The 17,394-nt window shown below is 41.4% G+C and overlaps 1 protein-coding gene across 2 annotated transcripts in view; it reads right to left on the bottom strand.

Annotated features, from left to right (window-relative positions):
• LOC124172624 overlaps positions 1-17,394 on the bottom strand; it is an 86,011-nt gene that overhangs the window by 59,250 nt on the left and 9,367 nt on the right. Inside the window, exon 3 of one of the 2 annotated variants that reach the window (XM_046552065.1) lies at positions 1,711-5,083. The exons of the other annotated variant lie outside the window; for it this stretch is intronic. Coding sequence (XP_046408021.1) covers positions 3,360-5,003 — 1,644 coding nt within the window. The 5' untranslated portion in view covers positions 5,004-5,083 and the 3' untranslated portion in view covers positions 1,711-3,359. Of the gene's footprint in view, positions 1-1,710; positions 5,084-17,394 lie in introns of those variants that run through there. 2 annotated transcript variants of the gene reach the window in all.

Below are 17,394 nucleotides of genomic sequence, written 5' to 3'. Positions count from 1 at the left end.
TATTACACCTTTATTGGATTGAAATATTAGTAATGTGCGCGTAATTTAAAAAAGAATAAGACCAAACACGACATATTTCTGACTTTATTTAAGCATTTTGCGCAGGAAAATAAATACCGGGAAGAAGAAGAAATACGACGGAGGCGTAATGCTCAAATAGGGTGGTTTCCTATTATTTTTTATTGCCTAAATCGAAATATTAATACTCCTGAAGTACGTATTTAACGCTTTTAGAGTTTTATAAGACGATATCTATTTTTCGCGATTAAAATAAAAGTGAAAATTTTCAAGCGCGCGAAAACGCGACGGGTAAGTATGAATGCCGGGAAAAACTCCGCGTGACGTCGTTCTGGTTCCCGCTGCCGCAAGTGAGATGACCTTGGGGCGAGGCTCTGAGCGCTATTACGACGCAGGATGCTAGCAGGTAGCCGAGTACCATGCTAGCTGGTAGCGCTTGGCTTAAATAAGGATTATTAATACCTTATCAAACAGACTGTGTGATTATTAAGACATGTTTCCCTGAGCTCTGTGCCTCATGCATGCATTGGTAACCTCAGACGATGTAAAACTCCGATCCTCTCGTGTAGAAACTAGATCCCTGTGATGTCACGTGGAGTGGCATCGCATGGGCGCCAATCTGGCCTTTTTCAAATGAGGTAAAATTGAACATTGCCATTAGTCTAAACCGGTATTTCTAGAACGAAATTATTTGTATATTATGAATACACTAATGGTGGGTAACGAATCACAATCAATACCTTTCGTTTTCTTTAATGAAGGAAACTACCCTATTGTTTACATAGAATTGAAATATTCCATTAATCAGCTAAATTCCTGTTTGAATCCTTTAAAGGCAATCACAATTACTCGCCAAAATCTTGGGTTTCCTGCTGCATAGGCGACCTAGTCAAACATTTTAACATTCATCGTTTAGTATTCGAGGTATTCGAAATTCGAGGTATTCGAATATTCGAGCAATGATTTAATATTCGAATTCGATATTCGAATTCGAGAAATCTACTATTCGACCCATCCGTAATGTAAACGCATTTAAATTTTTTTCGGGTTTTTTTTCTTTCATAACATCTCTTAATTAGATGTTAAATAAATAGGATGAGCAAAAATATATGTAATGAAAATCAGTTGTTAAGTTAGTTGGGTCTTAATAGGGTTTAAGTTAAATTTTTCTTCTTACTCTCTACATACTATGGCGTGTTTTACTCCCATGTTACCTACAGCATACTTCTCTGGGGATCTTCCCCTTCTGCTATAAAAATATTTAAAATTCAAAAAAGAATTATCAGAATAATTGCTCAAGCTGGCCCGCGATCACCCTGTCGGCCACTGTTTAGCAACTTTAAAATCCTGCCCTTACCCCGTGTATATATTATGTATGCCACTCTCTGATTGACCGAGTTAGTAAGGAGGAAGTCCTAAGAAGAGTAGGAGAGAAGAGAAGCCTCATGAAAACCTTAATATGAAGACGGAACAACCTTATAGGCCACATCTTGAGACATGATGGCCTGATGAAGACAATCGTCGAAGGGCAAGTGGAAGGCAAGAATGGAAAAGTAAGACCTCGGACAAAATATATGGAACAAGTAAAGAGAGATATGAAAGAGAAGAAATACGTAGGTGTGAAAAGATTAGCTGATAGGAGTACTGAGTGGAGAGCTGCGTCAAACCAATCCTAGGATTGTTGACCAGTGATGATGATGATGATGCCACTCTCTATGTCAAAGATCACTTGAAAGATTTTACCCTCAACTCTGACATACACTGCTACTCCACCAGAAGATTTCATGGTATTCATGTTCCCTATTTAAGGACTAAAAAATCGGCAATGGCGCCATCTAACATGGGTCTCCATCTGTTCAACAAACTTCCTCGTGTGATCAAACAAACAGAGTCGATAAAAAAAGTTCAGGAGTAGCATAAAAATGTTTCTTTTAGGAAAAATGTATTACTCGGTGAATGAGTTCTTCGATGACTCCTATTAACTTAATTTCCTCTTTTGTAAGCTCATATTTAATTTAATGGCTTTTACTTTTTTTGTAATTGAATGTATCTTTGTATGAATATTCTTATTGTTTTTATTTCCTGTTTTTGACGTGCCTCATATCATTGTACATACTGTTTCCATTTTGTATTTTTGATCGCTAGGCAAATAAAACATTATCTTATCTTATGTGCCACAAAAAATGTAAAATGTGTTTGCAGGCATGCTATTTTTCAAAAATTTTCCTGAAGTTGCCTGAGAAGGATGCACACCCATAAAAACCCCCCTAAAGAGATGGTTTACTGCCTCAAGATGACGACGTGTGCGAGGGAGATATACAGTGGAACCTCGTTAAAGCGAGTACGGGCTATAGCGGGCTATAGGCTATAGTCTCAATATGAGCTGTAGCGACTTCAAAGTTGCATTATTTCCTATTCAGAATAAGCCATTTCAAAATATCTACTAACAAATAATAGAATTCACTCTTTAACAACGCAGATATTCCGCACATATTTCAGCGACTACATCACTCCGAAACATGGAATGGAAATTTGCAGAATATTAAGTCTTTTTCTGACCCCATAACCCCATCCCAAGACAAGACAGACTGTGGAATGAGCATAAAAAGATGCAAATCTCAACTCCTCAAAAAAGTTTCCATGACACTTCACTGTATTTTCAAAAGTTTCACTGTACATTTCACTCCTGCTAATGAACACAAAGTTGATGAATAAAATCTCAAATGACTTAAGCACGAGAAATAAAGTGAGTTTCAGACCTCGTTGATGCAGGAGATTCTACACAAAAAAAAACAACAAAAATTTCACTCCTGACAAGTAACACGAAGATGACGGATAAAAAGTCCAAGACTTAAGCACACAAAATACAGTGAGTTTCAGAACTCGCTGATGCAGGATATTTGGCACAAAACTCAATGTAAATTTCACTCCTGACAAGGAACACAAAATTGGTGCAAAAAAAGTTTTGGTCCATGTTGCTATGTGAATGATAACAGATGAAAAATGCATGGGGCCATTGCACTTTTGGGCGACAGAAAGGGCTTACCTCTCATTTTAAGCAAATGAAACCACTCCGAACGCGGAATGGAAATTTGCAGAATATTAAGTCTTTTTCTGAAGCTCGAGCTGGATCCCTGCATTAGGTTACCATTTTTGCGTAGTAAATTTTATGTTTTTCCAAACACGAGCACAAGTTATTTCACTGCAATTTTTTTCAAGGCACGCGTAACGAAGAGCCATACTTTAGCTTGGCCCATGAAATGAGGAAAACAGATGAGAAAAGCACAGGGCCGGAGCACAAAAAGTCTTAAAACTCACGTTCGGCAGCACAACGACCTTCCTCACGAAACTTTAGACTGGCTCAGAAGCAGCCTCATGACCTGATGCTCGTAGAAATTCAACAAGGAGGGCATCTGCTCCTCCAACATCTCGATGGCGTAGCGCACCCCATGGTACGCAATCACCCAAGGCACGGCGGCCACCATGTATATCTCCCGCGCACGCTCCGTCTTCATCTTGAGGCAATAAACAATCTCTTCATCGAGTTCCAGGCCGGAGCGCCTCCTCTGCTTCGCTTCGACTAAAATGGCTTCGTACTGCCTGCGCCTCCCGACGTCGCCCACGTGGTAAGGCCTCCCATCGTTACCGAACGCGAGGAACATTGACATTCGAGCAAAGAGGGATGCAATGTGGCAAAGGAGGGACTTTTGCGGGTCGTCGTCGTTCTTCTTCCCCCCGACATAGATCCTTCGTGCACCAAACTCGGGGAAAGAGTAATACTGGCTGCCTTCGCATTCAACACCATCGTGGTTGATGAACCTCCTGACCAGGTTCCCGATGAACTGGGACTCGAAATCCACCATTACTTTCACTCCTTCCTGGGAATGCAGGTACTTGATTAAGCAAGACATCCAGGGGGATTGGTACATCTCCTCGTACACCGCACGCAACTGCGCAAGGTCCCCCTCGCTCCATCGAGTCAAGTGCGTCTTCTCTAGCATCGCACCAACGCACAGCTCGCGAATCTCCGGCAAGCTTTTCGGCACGGAACTTTTCGCCGTCGTTCCAGCCCTCAGCTCCTGCCGGAATTCAGTGAATTTCTGTTCCAAACTGGAGAACTCCTCCGCCGTCCTGGTGACGCTGGTTTCCAGGTTTCGCATCAGGACGTCCCGAGACGACTGCCCCGATTTCATCTCGTTCAACGACTTCAGCAGTTTCTCGATGCCAAGCTTGCAGGAGGATATGTCCGCGGATGTTTTCTGGAGAGCTGGCGGGATAGTTGGATCTACCTCTCCCCCTCTATTCACATTGCAATCTAGGCTATCAAGTGGGGAGGATTGCCCCATATTAACCTTCCTAAAGGACCTCAACAACGCTTCCAGATGGAGCTTGCTGATGTTGATGTCTGAGGACATTCTCCAGAGATCCGAAACGATTGTCGAATCCTCCTCTCCACTCCCGGCTACTTCGGACTGGGTGCTTTCCTGCGGGACATCCTCCGATGATACTCCCGAATCACGCTCATGCAACGACCTCAACAAAGTCTCCAGCTGAAACTGGCATGCACTGATGTCCGCAGCCATCTTCTGGAGCTGTACGGCCGGAACCTCAGTCGAGTTAAGGCCCACTTCACCGAGTCTCCTCCGCCTTTCCCTCGCATGAATCAGCTGGACCAACCACAATATTTTATCACGTTCTGGGACATTGGGGTATTTCTGGCAACCATCCTCGGCCAGCACTAGGGCATCTCGACCATCCTTGTCCTGCAGGGATGGGTCAGCACCGAGTAGTAGAAGTGCACACACCCAGTCAACCTTGCCCAGGCTGATGGCGAGCTGTAGCAAGGAACGCTGGCTACATACTTTAGCGTCCAGGTCCCCCAACTGTTCCAGCAGACCAAGGCACGTGTCCAAGGATCCGCTAACCAACTGGACGAGCAAGAACTCTTCCACCTCCAGATCTGCGGGCACCTGTGGCTCCGACATCTTGTAAATGCGGCTGGCTGCTGTGGATCGAGCCGCCAGTGAGGTAGGCTGGCACTTGCACTTTCCCCTCGACGCGGCAACTGCGACAAAGGCAACACAATTGCTCAAGTAAAAACATCTCTTCCGTATAAAAACAACTGAATTTACGGTTTGAGGTGTGACTGTGAAATTTCTTCACGTCAAATAAAAAAAAATTGTAAATTTCACATGAATAATTTTAGTAAAATCCAGTTTCGTCGTTGTGTGACATCTTCAGGTTCAAATACAGGATTCAGGGAGAGTACGACCTTATATTCATTGGGTCAATGGGGGAAGAAAGGCTGGCTAAGGTGGGGAATATCGGAAGGGGGGTATGGTGGTACTTAAAGTCATACAAAGTTACTAAATGGGAGACAGGGAGAGTATGAAATCCTTGTGTAGGCTTTTGTGGTGTGTCAAGGATTCAGCGTGGAGGTTTTTGGGGTTACTACCGCATAGATTCATCTCTGCAGACGACAGTTTTGCCGGCATTGCAGCAGGCTTCTTCAGATCAATCAAGTGGAGATCGCCCTTCTCTTATACACCTCGTCGGAGGCCGGTGTCTTCACATTGGCTGGTTCAGGAGGCCCGGGTGGCTTCTCATTGCCAATGAAAAGAGATACTCTTCTCATGGATCATTAGGGAAGCTATAGCAGGGTTCCCACTCTTGACAGCATGATAAAATTCACGGTTTTTTCCAGGTTTTCACGGTCTAAATATCATCAAATTCACGGTTTGTAGATAAGACATTTTAGGCAGAAATATTGATCATTTAACAAACCTGTTAGACGCCGTGAATACAAAGGCAGCAATGAAACTGCTATCTCTTACGATGTCACCTATAGTTAGCAAAATTCACCTCTGGCTAAAGGGTGAGAGTGGGAAAATGGAGAGAGCAGGGTGGCAGGTAGAAGTGAAGAAGAGCCTGATTTGTTGCCAGGGTTAATGTCTTCCAATCGCAGGCTTAAGGTCAATTTGCTGTCATAACACACGACCAATTAATAATTGCGCTTCGAATACACGTGTGCAGGTAAATGCAAGGACATTTTCTGCACGTGACTCGACCTTGAAACATGATCGAAATACCGATTTTTCTTTCAATCTGTCTATCGTAGTTCTACAATCAAGTTTGAGAGATTTCTAAGGTTTTGTGATGAAATTCACGGCTATTTCCAGGTTTTTACACGGTAGACGAAATTCACGGCTTATTCACGGTTGAGTGGTAACCCTGCTATAGAGATAATGAAGACACCAAATAAACTCAATAGGGAGGTTGGATACCAGCACATCCCTAACACATGGAGAAGAGTCCTCGTGAGTAAACCCAGAGAACCAATGAGACGCCACCTGGGCCTCCTGATTCAGCCACTGAGAAGACACCGGCCTTCGACGGGCAATCTCCACTTCGTTGACCTGAAGCAGCCTGCTGATATGCCGGCGAAACTGTCGTCCGCAGAGATGAATCTATGCGGTAGTAACCCCGAAAACCTCCACGCTGAATCCAGGGAGAGTATGACCTTGTATTCATTCAGTCAGTAAGGTAGGAAGGCTGAAGGCTAGCCAAGGTGGGGAATATTGGAAGGGGGGTATGGTGGTACTTAAAGTCATACAAAGCTACCAAATGGAAGAGACACAAGTTACTAAATCACAAAATGCCTTCGACACAACCTATTTATTTTCCTCAAAGTATTTTAACAACGATGCAGTACAAGGAAATATTAACGCAATGAGTAAATGGTGTGATGATAACAATGTAGTCATCAATGATAAAAAATCTACGTTTATACAGTTTCATACTCGTCAAAGGAAAATAACCTCTACTTACTCCACTTCCGAGGGTAAATGGCAAAATTTTAAGTTCTTCCACAGAAACGAAATTCCTGGGACTACATGTGCATGAATCATTATCCTGGGAAATGCATATTGACATTCTTTGTACCAAAGTGGCATCTGGATGCTATCTCCTTAGAAAGATCAAAGCACTCACTGACACCAACACGGCCCTTTCCGGCCGGCGACCACCATAGCAAAGCCGAAAAGCAGATGCGGGAAGATACAAAAATGAAGAAGGATTTCATCACTGCTGCTATTGTCATCGATGAAGACAGCAACTCGTATTTATACCATAGTTTGGCATGCCCATCGTAAAAAATGCCCCAGATATGATACGCTAAATTTTTTTCACGTAGGAATTGTGAGGTCTAGGAGCCGATATTCACTTTTAACATTGTTTCTTATGGGATATTGTTTCGATTAACGTCATTTCGTTTATCGTCACAAATTTTTCAGGAACGGTAAGTGACTTTAAACGAGGACTCACTGTATTATTATTGTAATGGCAAGTACTGATCCTCAGAAATATTCCCTTTCCATTCACTCCACATTCCCACCCACACCTTTCATAATAATCACATACTACACCAACCCCTAAATTCCATCTTTCCTCTCTCCCAGAGACAACTTCTTTACACACTCCAACGACACTGCTGGTCAAAAATCCATAAAAACTGGGAAATCCACCCAACCTAAGCCCGCTCCTCCCCCACCTGTCTATCAACGCTCAACAAACCCCACCTCCTCCTGATGCGAAGAAATAAGATCTCGTAAGTTGAAACCCAGAGCAACGACTAAGAAATGTCTGCAAGAAGAAGAACCTTCACATACCATTCAGGGGATTAGCTCATAGAAACGATTCACTGAATTTAGATAGAAGCACTCAGACATAAGATTTAGATATGGAGAATAAACCACTGTTACTAAGCCCATTTTGGAAATAAACAGAGATAAATATAGCATTCAAGGTTATATTGACCAAGTTTAATGTTTCTCTAGAGAAATAATTGATTTTACGCTGAGTGAGAATCATCAGCAAAAATTGAGAGTATGCAACCCGACTGTCACCCACAGTGTCTGACTGGGGTGGCGCTTTCGGTGCGATATCTCAGTAACCAAAGGACAGAAATGAAAGAAATTTAAAGTGATACTCTGCAAATGTCTAATGAGTCATTGTAGTAAACAGAAGAGTGATAGAATAGTCCGTGAGTGACATCTTCTACAGTGTAAACAAGCTGCCATGTTGTTTATTAAAATGAATTAAAATTAACAATAATAGATGAGGAGGCAAAAAGAAAAAGGGAGGAGTCGGATGGTGATAGTTATGGCGGACGGGTGTTCCCTTGCTCCCGAGTTTGTATTATTTAAAGTGCAATAAAATATTTGTATGTGAAGAGAAACAAAGAGAAATTAATAAAAACGTTACAACAGTAATGTCTGAAAAACACCCAAAGATACCAAAATTCAAAACTGTAAGTGTGATGCGGCACGTTTTCCCGGTATCCGATTGCAGAAATAATTTTCACAATTTATTTTCTCACCAAATGGAACGAAACTGGGGGGGCGCCCCGAGAGAAATTCGAAAACTTTAAAAATAAGCACCACCCTAATATTACTGCTTTAATTCATCATCTCCTGAACCACTGAATAGTAGAGGCCTTCACACGTTGTAGAAATCCATCTCACTGATTTGTGAATGAAAAACTTTGCTGTTTCTACAATTTGGAACTTTATTTTCCTGACTAGTTTCGATACACTGCATCATATTCATAGGACTAGCAGTACAATTAGCAGCTTGCTTCCACACATCAAAGACTCCATAAACCCAGCCATCCATAGTGGGGTTTACCAACTAAAATGCAGTGATTATGACGCCAAATACGTGGGACAAACGGGGAGGAACCTAGCCATTAGAGGTGAAGAACACAGACGAGACTACATCAAGAAAACGGGGATGTCCCAGTTATCCTCCTACCTGCTTGAAGAAGGACATCAGGGAGCAACTGGAAATTTTAAGAATAGTCAAGAAGAAAGAGTCCATCACTAATGATCACCTTTTCCCATTCCACTCCCCCCTCCTGGACATCCCAATTTTGCACCCGAAAAATCCCCATGCCTCTAACCCACGCCGCCTTCCCTCAGTACTCTTCCTTTCCCTTTCCTCTCCCCCCCCTCCTACACGAAGCGCAACAGTGTAGCGCTCTACAGACATCTCCTCTCCACCCTTTTACCCTCCCCACCCCTTCCACTCTTCCCCCTTTTTGGTATATAACCCACAACGACGCTACTTGTACTGTTAGTCCTATGAATATGATACAGTGTATCGAAACTAGTCAGGAAAATAAAGTTCCAAATTGTGGAAACAGCAAAGTTTTTCATTCACAAATCAGTGAGTGTCGAGTACAATATTGTCAAAACGTTTTGGGATATCGCAGATAATGTTCGGACCAGAAAATTACTCAAAACGTAAAATATGAGTATTTCACAATGAATTGGACTAAAATCTATCCGCAAAAACAATGAGTGGGAAAACTGCCGCTCGCTGCCAGCAGTAATTGTAACAGCTTCACCAAAAACACACATTTAAAAACAGATTCTTTATTAAGATCATAATAATAACTATTTAAAAATTTGTCAAGAGTTCATCGATTCACGGCAAAAATTGACTCCCTTGTAATATAGTCTTCAACCACTTATTTTCGCCAAACTTTCCGTAAAAGATGCCTCACTGAGTGGTCTCTATATAAAAATTAACCTGCATGGCTCTCTTACCGTTACGCGAAGTGATGGTTTTTTCCGATTCTATTAACGCGTAGTTACGTTATGCTCTGCCAATGGAGAAAAGCGGTACTCGGGCACGTGGCGGTCATTATTGGCCATTACGGATGGCCGTCTCCTGAACCATTTCATTCATCTCCTGAACCATTTTTGCTATTTGTCGTTGCTCCAAGGTGTCTAAATACCTCCTCAAAACCAAGAAAAATCTTCCCTGACATTTGCTACTTTACTTTTCAAAAGGACTTGATGATTTTTTCCCTTACACCAATGTTATCAACACAACACTAACGTCGATGGATCCGTCATCAGTGTTCGCACTCCAACTAAATCATGAAAAATCACGCTTTTTTCCAGGGTTTTCACGGTCTAAATGTCATCAAATTCATGGTCTGTTGGATACCTCCGCTGCAAAATCACTCAACAATCGCCCACCTAATCAAATCCGCTCTTCTAGTAGCCCAACAGTACGAATTCGCTCAGCTGGTAGTGTCCAGAGCATAAACCCTCACCTCCAAGCTTGGAGAATAGGAGATGGGAGTTTATCAGGGTTCCCACTCAAACTTAATCATAAAATTCACAGTTTTTTCCAGGTTTTAACGGTCTAAATGTCTTCAAATTTCACGGTTTGTAGATAAATCATTTTAGGCAGAAATATTGATCACGCAACAATCATCGCCCGCACGTTAACTACAAATTTAACAAACACAACAGACTCCGAGAATGCAAACGCAGCAATTAAAGCAAAAAGTAAATCACATAACGTTTGTAAAATTCAGCTCCCGCTAAAGGTTGTGAGTGGGAATTTAGAGGGACCAGGGTGCCAGAGGACTTAAGAAGTGTCTGAATTTTCGCAAGTGTTAATGAACACTTTGGTTACCAGTCTTCTGGCTTTGGTACAGGCTTAAGGTCAATGTGTCATCACGGCACACGGACCAATAAATGCGCTCAGAATATACAGTGGAACCTCGTTAAAGCGAGTACGGGCTATAGCGAGACCCCCGCTATTACGAGATATAGCCGATGCACCGTCAATTGACCCTATGATAAGCGTGTTAAAAAATTCGTTTTTACGAGACCCTTTTGGTGTTGGCTCTCGCCTTAGCGAGGGTTTCATCGCCGGAAAATCTTACATCAATACTACTTAATCTCTGTAATTGCTAGCGATCTGTTAGAAATTAAGTTAATGGAGTGTTCAGTTTTAATTTTATGTGGTAAACTGTCGTTTGATAAATAAGTAGTTAATTTTGGTGAAAATATTGTGGTATTAGCATTCGCGAATGCTTGATTTTCTTTTGTTCCTCGGGCGGCAGAAAGCAGTCGTCAGCATACCCGCACGTCCATGAGTTGCATGAATAGAAAGCATTTGATGGAACACACCATGGCCAAGAAAACACCAAACAATTAGTCGTTGTTTGAGTAAGGAAATATACTGATGCAAATAAACATCACCTTTTGTCTGGATTTATGCTTACGTTTATCAGATAGAAATTTATCTGTCACCGCACCACTCTGTTCCTGTATAACTGTTCACAACAGGTATACATATTGGCTATTATTTGCTCCACCTCCGGTAAAGCGACAATTCGCTATAACGAGTGTTTATTGGTGCACCGTGGGGTGTCGTTTTATCGAGGTTGCACTGTACTTGTGCAGATAAATGCATGGACATTGTCGTGACTGACCTTGAATTAAGACCAACAACCGATTTTTATTTTGATCTGTCAATCGTAGATCTAAAATAGTATGGGAGATTTTATGGTTTATTATTATTTATTTAAGGTTTTATGATGAAATTCATGGCTTTTTCCGTGTTATTCCACAGTAGACAAAATTCACGGCTTATTCACGGTTTTATGGTTTTTCACGGTTTGCAGTGGGAGCCCTGGTTTATGCTCCGAACACTGCTAGCTGAGCGGATTCGTACGGTTGGGCTGGTAGGTGAGCGGATTTGATTCGGTGGGCAATTGCTGAGCATTTTTGCAGTGGAGGTATCGAGTTGATCAGCCATTTTAGGCAGAAACATTGATCACGTGACAATCACGTACATTGACTAAATATTTAACGAACGCCATAGACGCTGTGAGTGCAAATGCAGCGATGAAAGAGCTATCTCTCATGACGTCACCTATCGTTGGCAAAATACAGGTCCAGCTAAAAGGGTGTGAGTGGGAAAATGGAGAGAGCAGGGAAGTGAAGAAGTGTCTGATTTTTTGCCAGGGTTAACGTCTTCCAATCGCAGGCTTAAGGCCAATGTGCTGTTATGGCACACACGGACCAATTAATAATTGCGCTTTCGAATACACGTGTGCAGGTGAATGCGTGGACAGTATCTGCACATGACCTTGAAACATGATCGACATATCGATGGCTAAGTTCTAACTACACGCATCCTCAAAAATAACAACTTTTCAGGAGAGCAAAAGGAACGATTTATATCTATTTTGAATTATTATTATTATTTTTTTTTTTAATGCACTTTCTCAGCTGATAAAAACCAGCTGGAAATATTCACCTATCCCAAGGTCAATTTAGGATTAGGCTCGGATGCTAAGGAAGAGAATTCACCCTATCCTACACTGTCCGATCATGCCCGACCCAGGAATCTTCTCACGATCTGGCAGGTCTGTAGTAAAACAGCTTTTTGCCCGAGGTTAATCAGTTGTTTTTTAATTCCCAGGTCTTCAACTTCTTTTTTGAATCTTTTAGACAAGACTCCCTCCGCAGAGATTATCAGTGGGTGTATGCTGACGTCTTTCAACTTCCAAATATTTTTTATTTCACCGGCTAAATTCTGATATTTTTGTATTTTCTCTCTTTCCGTAGACTCAACATTGTGATTTAGTGGCACTGCTACATCGACTATGTTTGCTCTTTGCTGTAATTTGTGGATCAATAAAATATCAGGCCTATTGTAATCTATTGTTTTATCTGTAAGTATCGGTCTATCCCAGTATAGGATGTGTGTATCTATTATTATTATTATTATTATAGTATTCTACCGATTAAGGTAGGTTTCCATGGAGTATTCGAGAAGCGATCTGGGAGCCTCCCTTTCCTTCCAGCAAATTGTTTTACATGTGTAAGCTTCGCCCGGGCGAAGGAGCTCGACGACTGACTGAGACGCCGTCTTGTAAACTGAAAATTAAAAATCAAAAATTCATAAAACTGACAAAGAAACATACATTTGAAAAAAAAAGTTGTTTTTTTTTTTGTATGAATATCATTTTTTAAATGTCATTACACCTTGTTTAACAGTTTGCGTGCTTGAACCCCAAGGGGGTTGGCGGATGGAAAATAAAGCAAGCACAGGTCTTGAAAAATCTTCTCGGGATACCGTGCAGATGAGAAGATTTTTCTTAAGTTGTTCGCCGGGAAAGTGTTAAATCATATATAACAAGCACAGGTCGTGGTTAAGGGGTGTCAATTCGGAACTCGCGTGCGAGAGAGTTTAATGAGTGCGTGGCCACTGGCAGTTGTCCTCGGACACCGAGAGGGGGAAGAGGGGAAGTAAAGAGGCGAGGTGATCGGTTCTAGAGGGAAAGCTCTCTCTCTTGTGAACCCTGGCAGCAGCAACATCGATTGGTGGCGGGTTGACTGCCAGTTGGGAGCTGATCGCCAACTTCATAGCCATTTCTGCAGAAGTTATTCCATCTTTGAGTGGCGGCTTTGACCAGGACACCGGCATTGGGAGCTGATATGAGGACCTATTTCACGGCCCAATGGCGATAGCTTGGCATTAGCGTAGTTGTGTACGGGAGGGACGGCGCCCAAATGGTTACATAACGGACGGTGAGAATTCTAGTCATTTTTTTGCCGAGCTTTCCGGACAGATGACGTAGATCCTCATAATTTGAGTGCGTATACTTAGACAATTTTAACGTATAATAAAGATTTTTGGTTGTACGTGCTCAGTTGTTGCTCATTACTCATTATGAACGGACGAATCGTTATGTTTGATAAGGTAAAGTTATATTTTTTAAATTAACTTTATTTTAACCATGTTTAAACCAAAGGCAGATCACCCAAATTGGCAGGTACTGCAGACCCCCGATTACCCATTGTTGCGGATTATCCATGCATGATTTTACCTCTTACTCAATTTTTTCCGTGATCTTAATGAAAAAATAAAATCGAACGCAAAATCATAGGAATTACTGTGTTCGAATGCTAGGATACACCGGGCTTATTATCTCCGTTAGAATCCCCTTCTTAAAACAGAAGTGATCACGTGCTAGCTGCATTCACGGGAGCACCATGTTCCTACTTTCTAAGCCTCGAAGAGCGCGATCATGGATACACGTCCCGCCGCAGTTGCAACCCGGGCAACTTGTGCAAAACCTGACAACATGGCGTGGTGCCTGACAGTGTAGTTTCCGGCGTCGAGCAGTGGTTTTGAAACATTCTTGCAAACCTTTTTCCTGTATCCATGATCACACAGCCAAGGATGGGTGGTTTTTGAAACCAGGCCTCACATTGAGTATTAATAATACCAGTACAACCATGTTATCGCCGCTAAAAAGATCACGAACTAGCCAAGAAAGGTCTCAATGAGTTCAGGAAGCACTCTAAAATAACAGAATAACGGCATGAATAATAAAATATTGTTTGTTTTACGTAAATTGTAAACATTGCAAGACATTTAAGAAAAAGTTTGGGTTATCCGTGTTTTCCTATTATTCGTGCCGTCTCTACACATCATTAGCCCAGATAATCAGGAGTTAACTGTAGATAAGTAAATTCTATTAATAATAATGGATAATCAGGAGTTAACTGTAGATAAGTAAATTCTATTAATAATAATGGATAATCAGGAGTTAACTGGAGATAAGTAAATTCTATTAATAATAATGGATAATCAGGAGTGTACTGTATTTTCAATCTCAACTCCTCTTCCCACGTACGTCTTTCCTCTATATTTAAATACTCCTGTACGCAACGTGTTAAGGTACCCGTCTCAAACCAGCCAAATTTTGAGATACGTGTTGTTAGAAACTGAGCCATCGATATAGAGTTTTCTTTTGATCTACAAATCCTAGTTTTACAAGAATTGCTGACTCAAATTTGTCATTTGTGGCTAAACATTGGCAGATACATCAAAATGCATGAAATATTTGTTCTATTGGGCACCTAATTGAGTGAGGGTAACGGGTTCACCCAGAGGTCTCAAATTTTTCAGACCTTAGTTTTGATCGTTCCCACAACTTTTTTTCATGGGGCCTGATGGATTTGAAAAAAAAAATCGAATTTTCAGTGACTCAAAATAATATATAATCCATCGGAAAATACTGCTTTATTTTAAATACCTTAACCACATGCAGTTGCAACCCGGGCAACTTGTGCGAGACGCGACTACGTGCCGTGGTGCCTGACAGTGTAGTTACCGACGTCGAGCAGTGGTTTTGAAGCATTCGTGTGAACCACTTTTCTGTATCCATGATCACACAACCACGGATGTGTGGTTTTCAAAACCATGCCTTACATGGAGCATTAATAATACAAGTACAACCATGTTATTGCCGCTTAAAAGATCGCAAACTGGTGAATAAATCTCTCATTGAGTCTGCAAAGTGCTTCGAAACCATGCCTTACATGGAGCATCAATAATACGATTACAACCATGTTATTGCCGCTTAAAAGATCGCAAACCGGTGAATAAATCTCTCATTGAGTCTGTGAAGTGCTTCGAAACCATGCTTTACATGGAGCATTAATAATACAAGTACAACCATGTTATTGCCGCTTAAAAGATCGCAAACTGGTGAATAAATCTCTCATTGAGTCTGCGAAGTGCTTCGAAACCATGCCCAACATGGAGCATTAAAAATACGAGTACAACCATGTTATTGCCGCTTAAAAGATTGCAAACTGGCGAAGAAATCTCTCATTGAGTCTGTGAAGCACTCTTAAATAACAGAATAACTGCATAAATAATAATATGTTGTTTGTTTTAGGTAAATTTAGAACATTACAAGACATTTAAGTGAAAGTTTGGGTTATCCGTGTTTTCCGATCATTAGTGCCGTACCTCCCCTTCATTAGCCCACTATGATAATCAGCAGTGTGCTGCACTTGAATTCCTCCGTCTTCCAAAATTTTGCCCTCGTAATGCTCTCATACAGCCGGGAATTCCAAAAGCTGCATGCCCCTTGTTCCGAGGAAATAATCATATCCCTCGCATTAAGACAACACACAAAAGATTCAGCAAGTGGTTGCAAATGTTCACCAAATTTAGCACATCGATGGCTAACTTCTAACAACACGCATCTCAATGTCGGCAGGGTTTGAGACAGGTATCTTAAACAAAGAGTCATAAAACATTTTTTTTAAATAAAATACAAGCAAAAACCAACTCTTTGTTCGCAAATAAATGCTTCTTTTTCAGTTTTATGAACTTTATAGGTTGTTAATTTCAGTGCACAATGAAAAATATATGTAAATCATTTCTTTTGCTCTCTTGGAAAGTTGCTATTTTTGAGATACTTAGAAAGAAAGAACTTAGCCATCAATACACAACTTATTTCACATTCTAAACAATCATAGGGGTGGGCGAAAGCGCTGCGACTACAAACGAAAAATGGCAAATATGGTACTTATCTTGATGTCAGATGGGTAAATTTTACGTTGCAGCAGCCATCTTAGAATAGGGTAGTTTCCTTCATCAAATAAAACGAAAGGCATTGATTGCGATTCGTTACCCACCATTACTTTATTCATTATATACAAATTATTTCGTTTTAGAAATACCGGTTTAGACGAATGGCAATGGTCCATTTTTAACCGCATTTGAAAAAGGCCAGATTGGTGCCCATGCGATGCCACTCCACGTGACGTCACAGGGACCTAGTTTCTACACGAGAGGATAGGAGTTATGCATCGTCAGAGGCTACCAATGCATGCATGAGGCACAGAGCTCAGGGAAACATGTCTTAATAATCACCCATTAAAACTGGCTAAGTTCAGAAAGTTTTCTTCGTTTGATAAGGTATTAATAAACCTTTTTTAAGCCAAGCGCTACCATCCAGCAAGGTACTCAGCTATCCGCTAGCATCCTGCGACGTATCAGCGCTAAGCCTCGCCTCAAGGTCACCTCACAGGGCGGCAGCAGGAACCAGAAATACGTCACACGGAGAGATTTCCCGGCATTCATACTTACGCGTCGCGTTTTCATGTGCTTGAAAATTTTCACTTTTCATTTAATCGCGAAAAATAGATGCCGTCTTTTAAAAATCTGAAAGAGTGAAATACGTACTCTAGGAGTAATAATCTTTCGATTTAGGCAATAAAAAAATAATAGGAAACCACCCTATTGCCAACGTTTCAAGCTCCGACTCGAGGCTCATCCTCGGGGATAATTTTTTTTGAATCCCGAGAAGGGTTTTTACCCACAACATTCACCGGAAAAGCATAAAATCATATTTCATCCCTTGCAGTGGTCTATTTGCTAATGCACTAAGTTGACTTAGATTTGTGACATAAACGTTAGAAGGGTAATCTAGGGACCCAATTTGCGTTGTTGCAAGGATGCGTTTGGCGACCAATCCCGAGATCTTTCTAATTGCTGGATTTGAACACAGGGTTCCCACTCTAACGAAATTATAAAACTCACAGTTTTTTCCAGGTTTTCATGGTCAAAAAATCGTCAGATTCACGGTCTGTTGATAAGCCATTGTAGGCAGAAATATTAATGACGTAACAATCACCGCCCGCACGTTAACTAAAAATTTATCAACGGCGACAGGCACCGTGAATTCAAATGCAGCAA

This window comes from Ischnura elegans, assembly GCF_921293095.1.
Source record: "Ischnura elegans chromosome 13 unlocalized genomic scaffold, ioIscEleg1.1 SUPER_13_unloc_2, whole genome shotgun sequence".
NCBI classification, from domain to species: Eukaryota; Metazoa; Arthropoda; class Insecta; order Odonata; family Coenagrionidae; genus Ischnura; species Ischnura elegans.
Note: the sequence above shows the minus strand (reverse complement) of the source record. Positions and strands in the feature narration are given on the sequence as shown.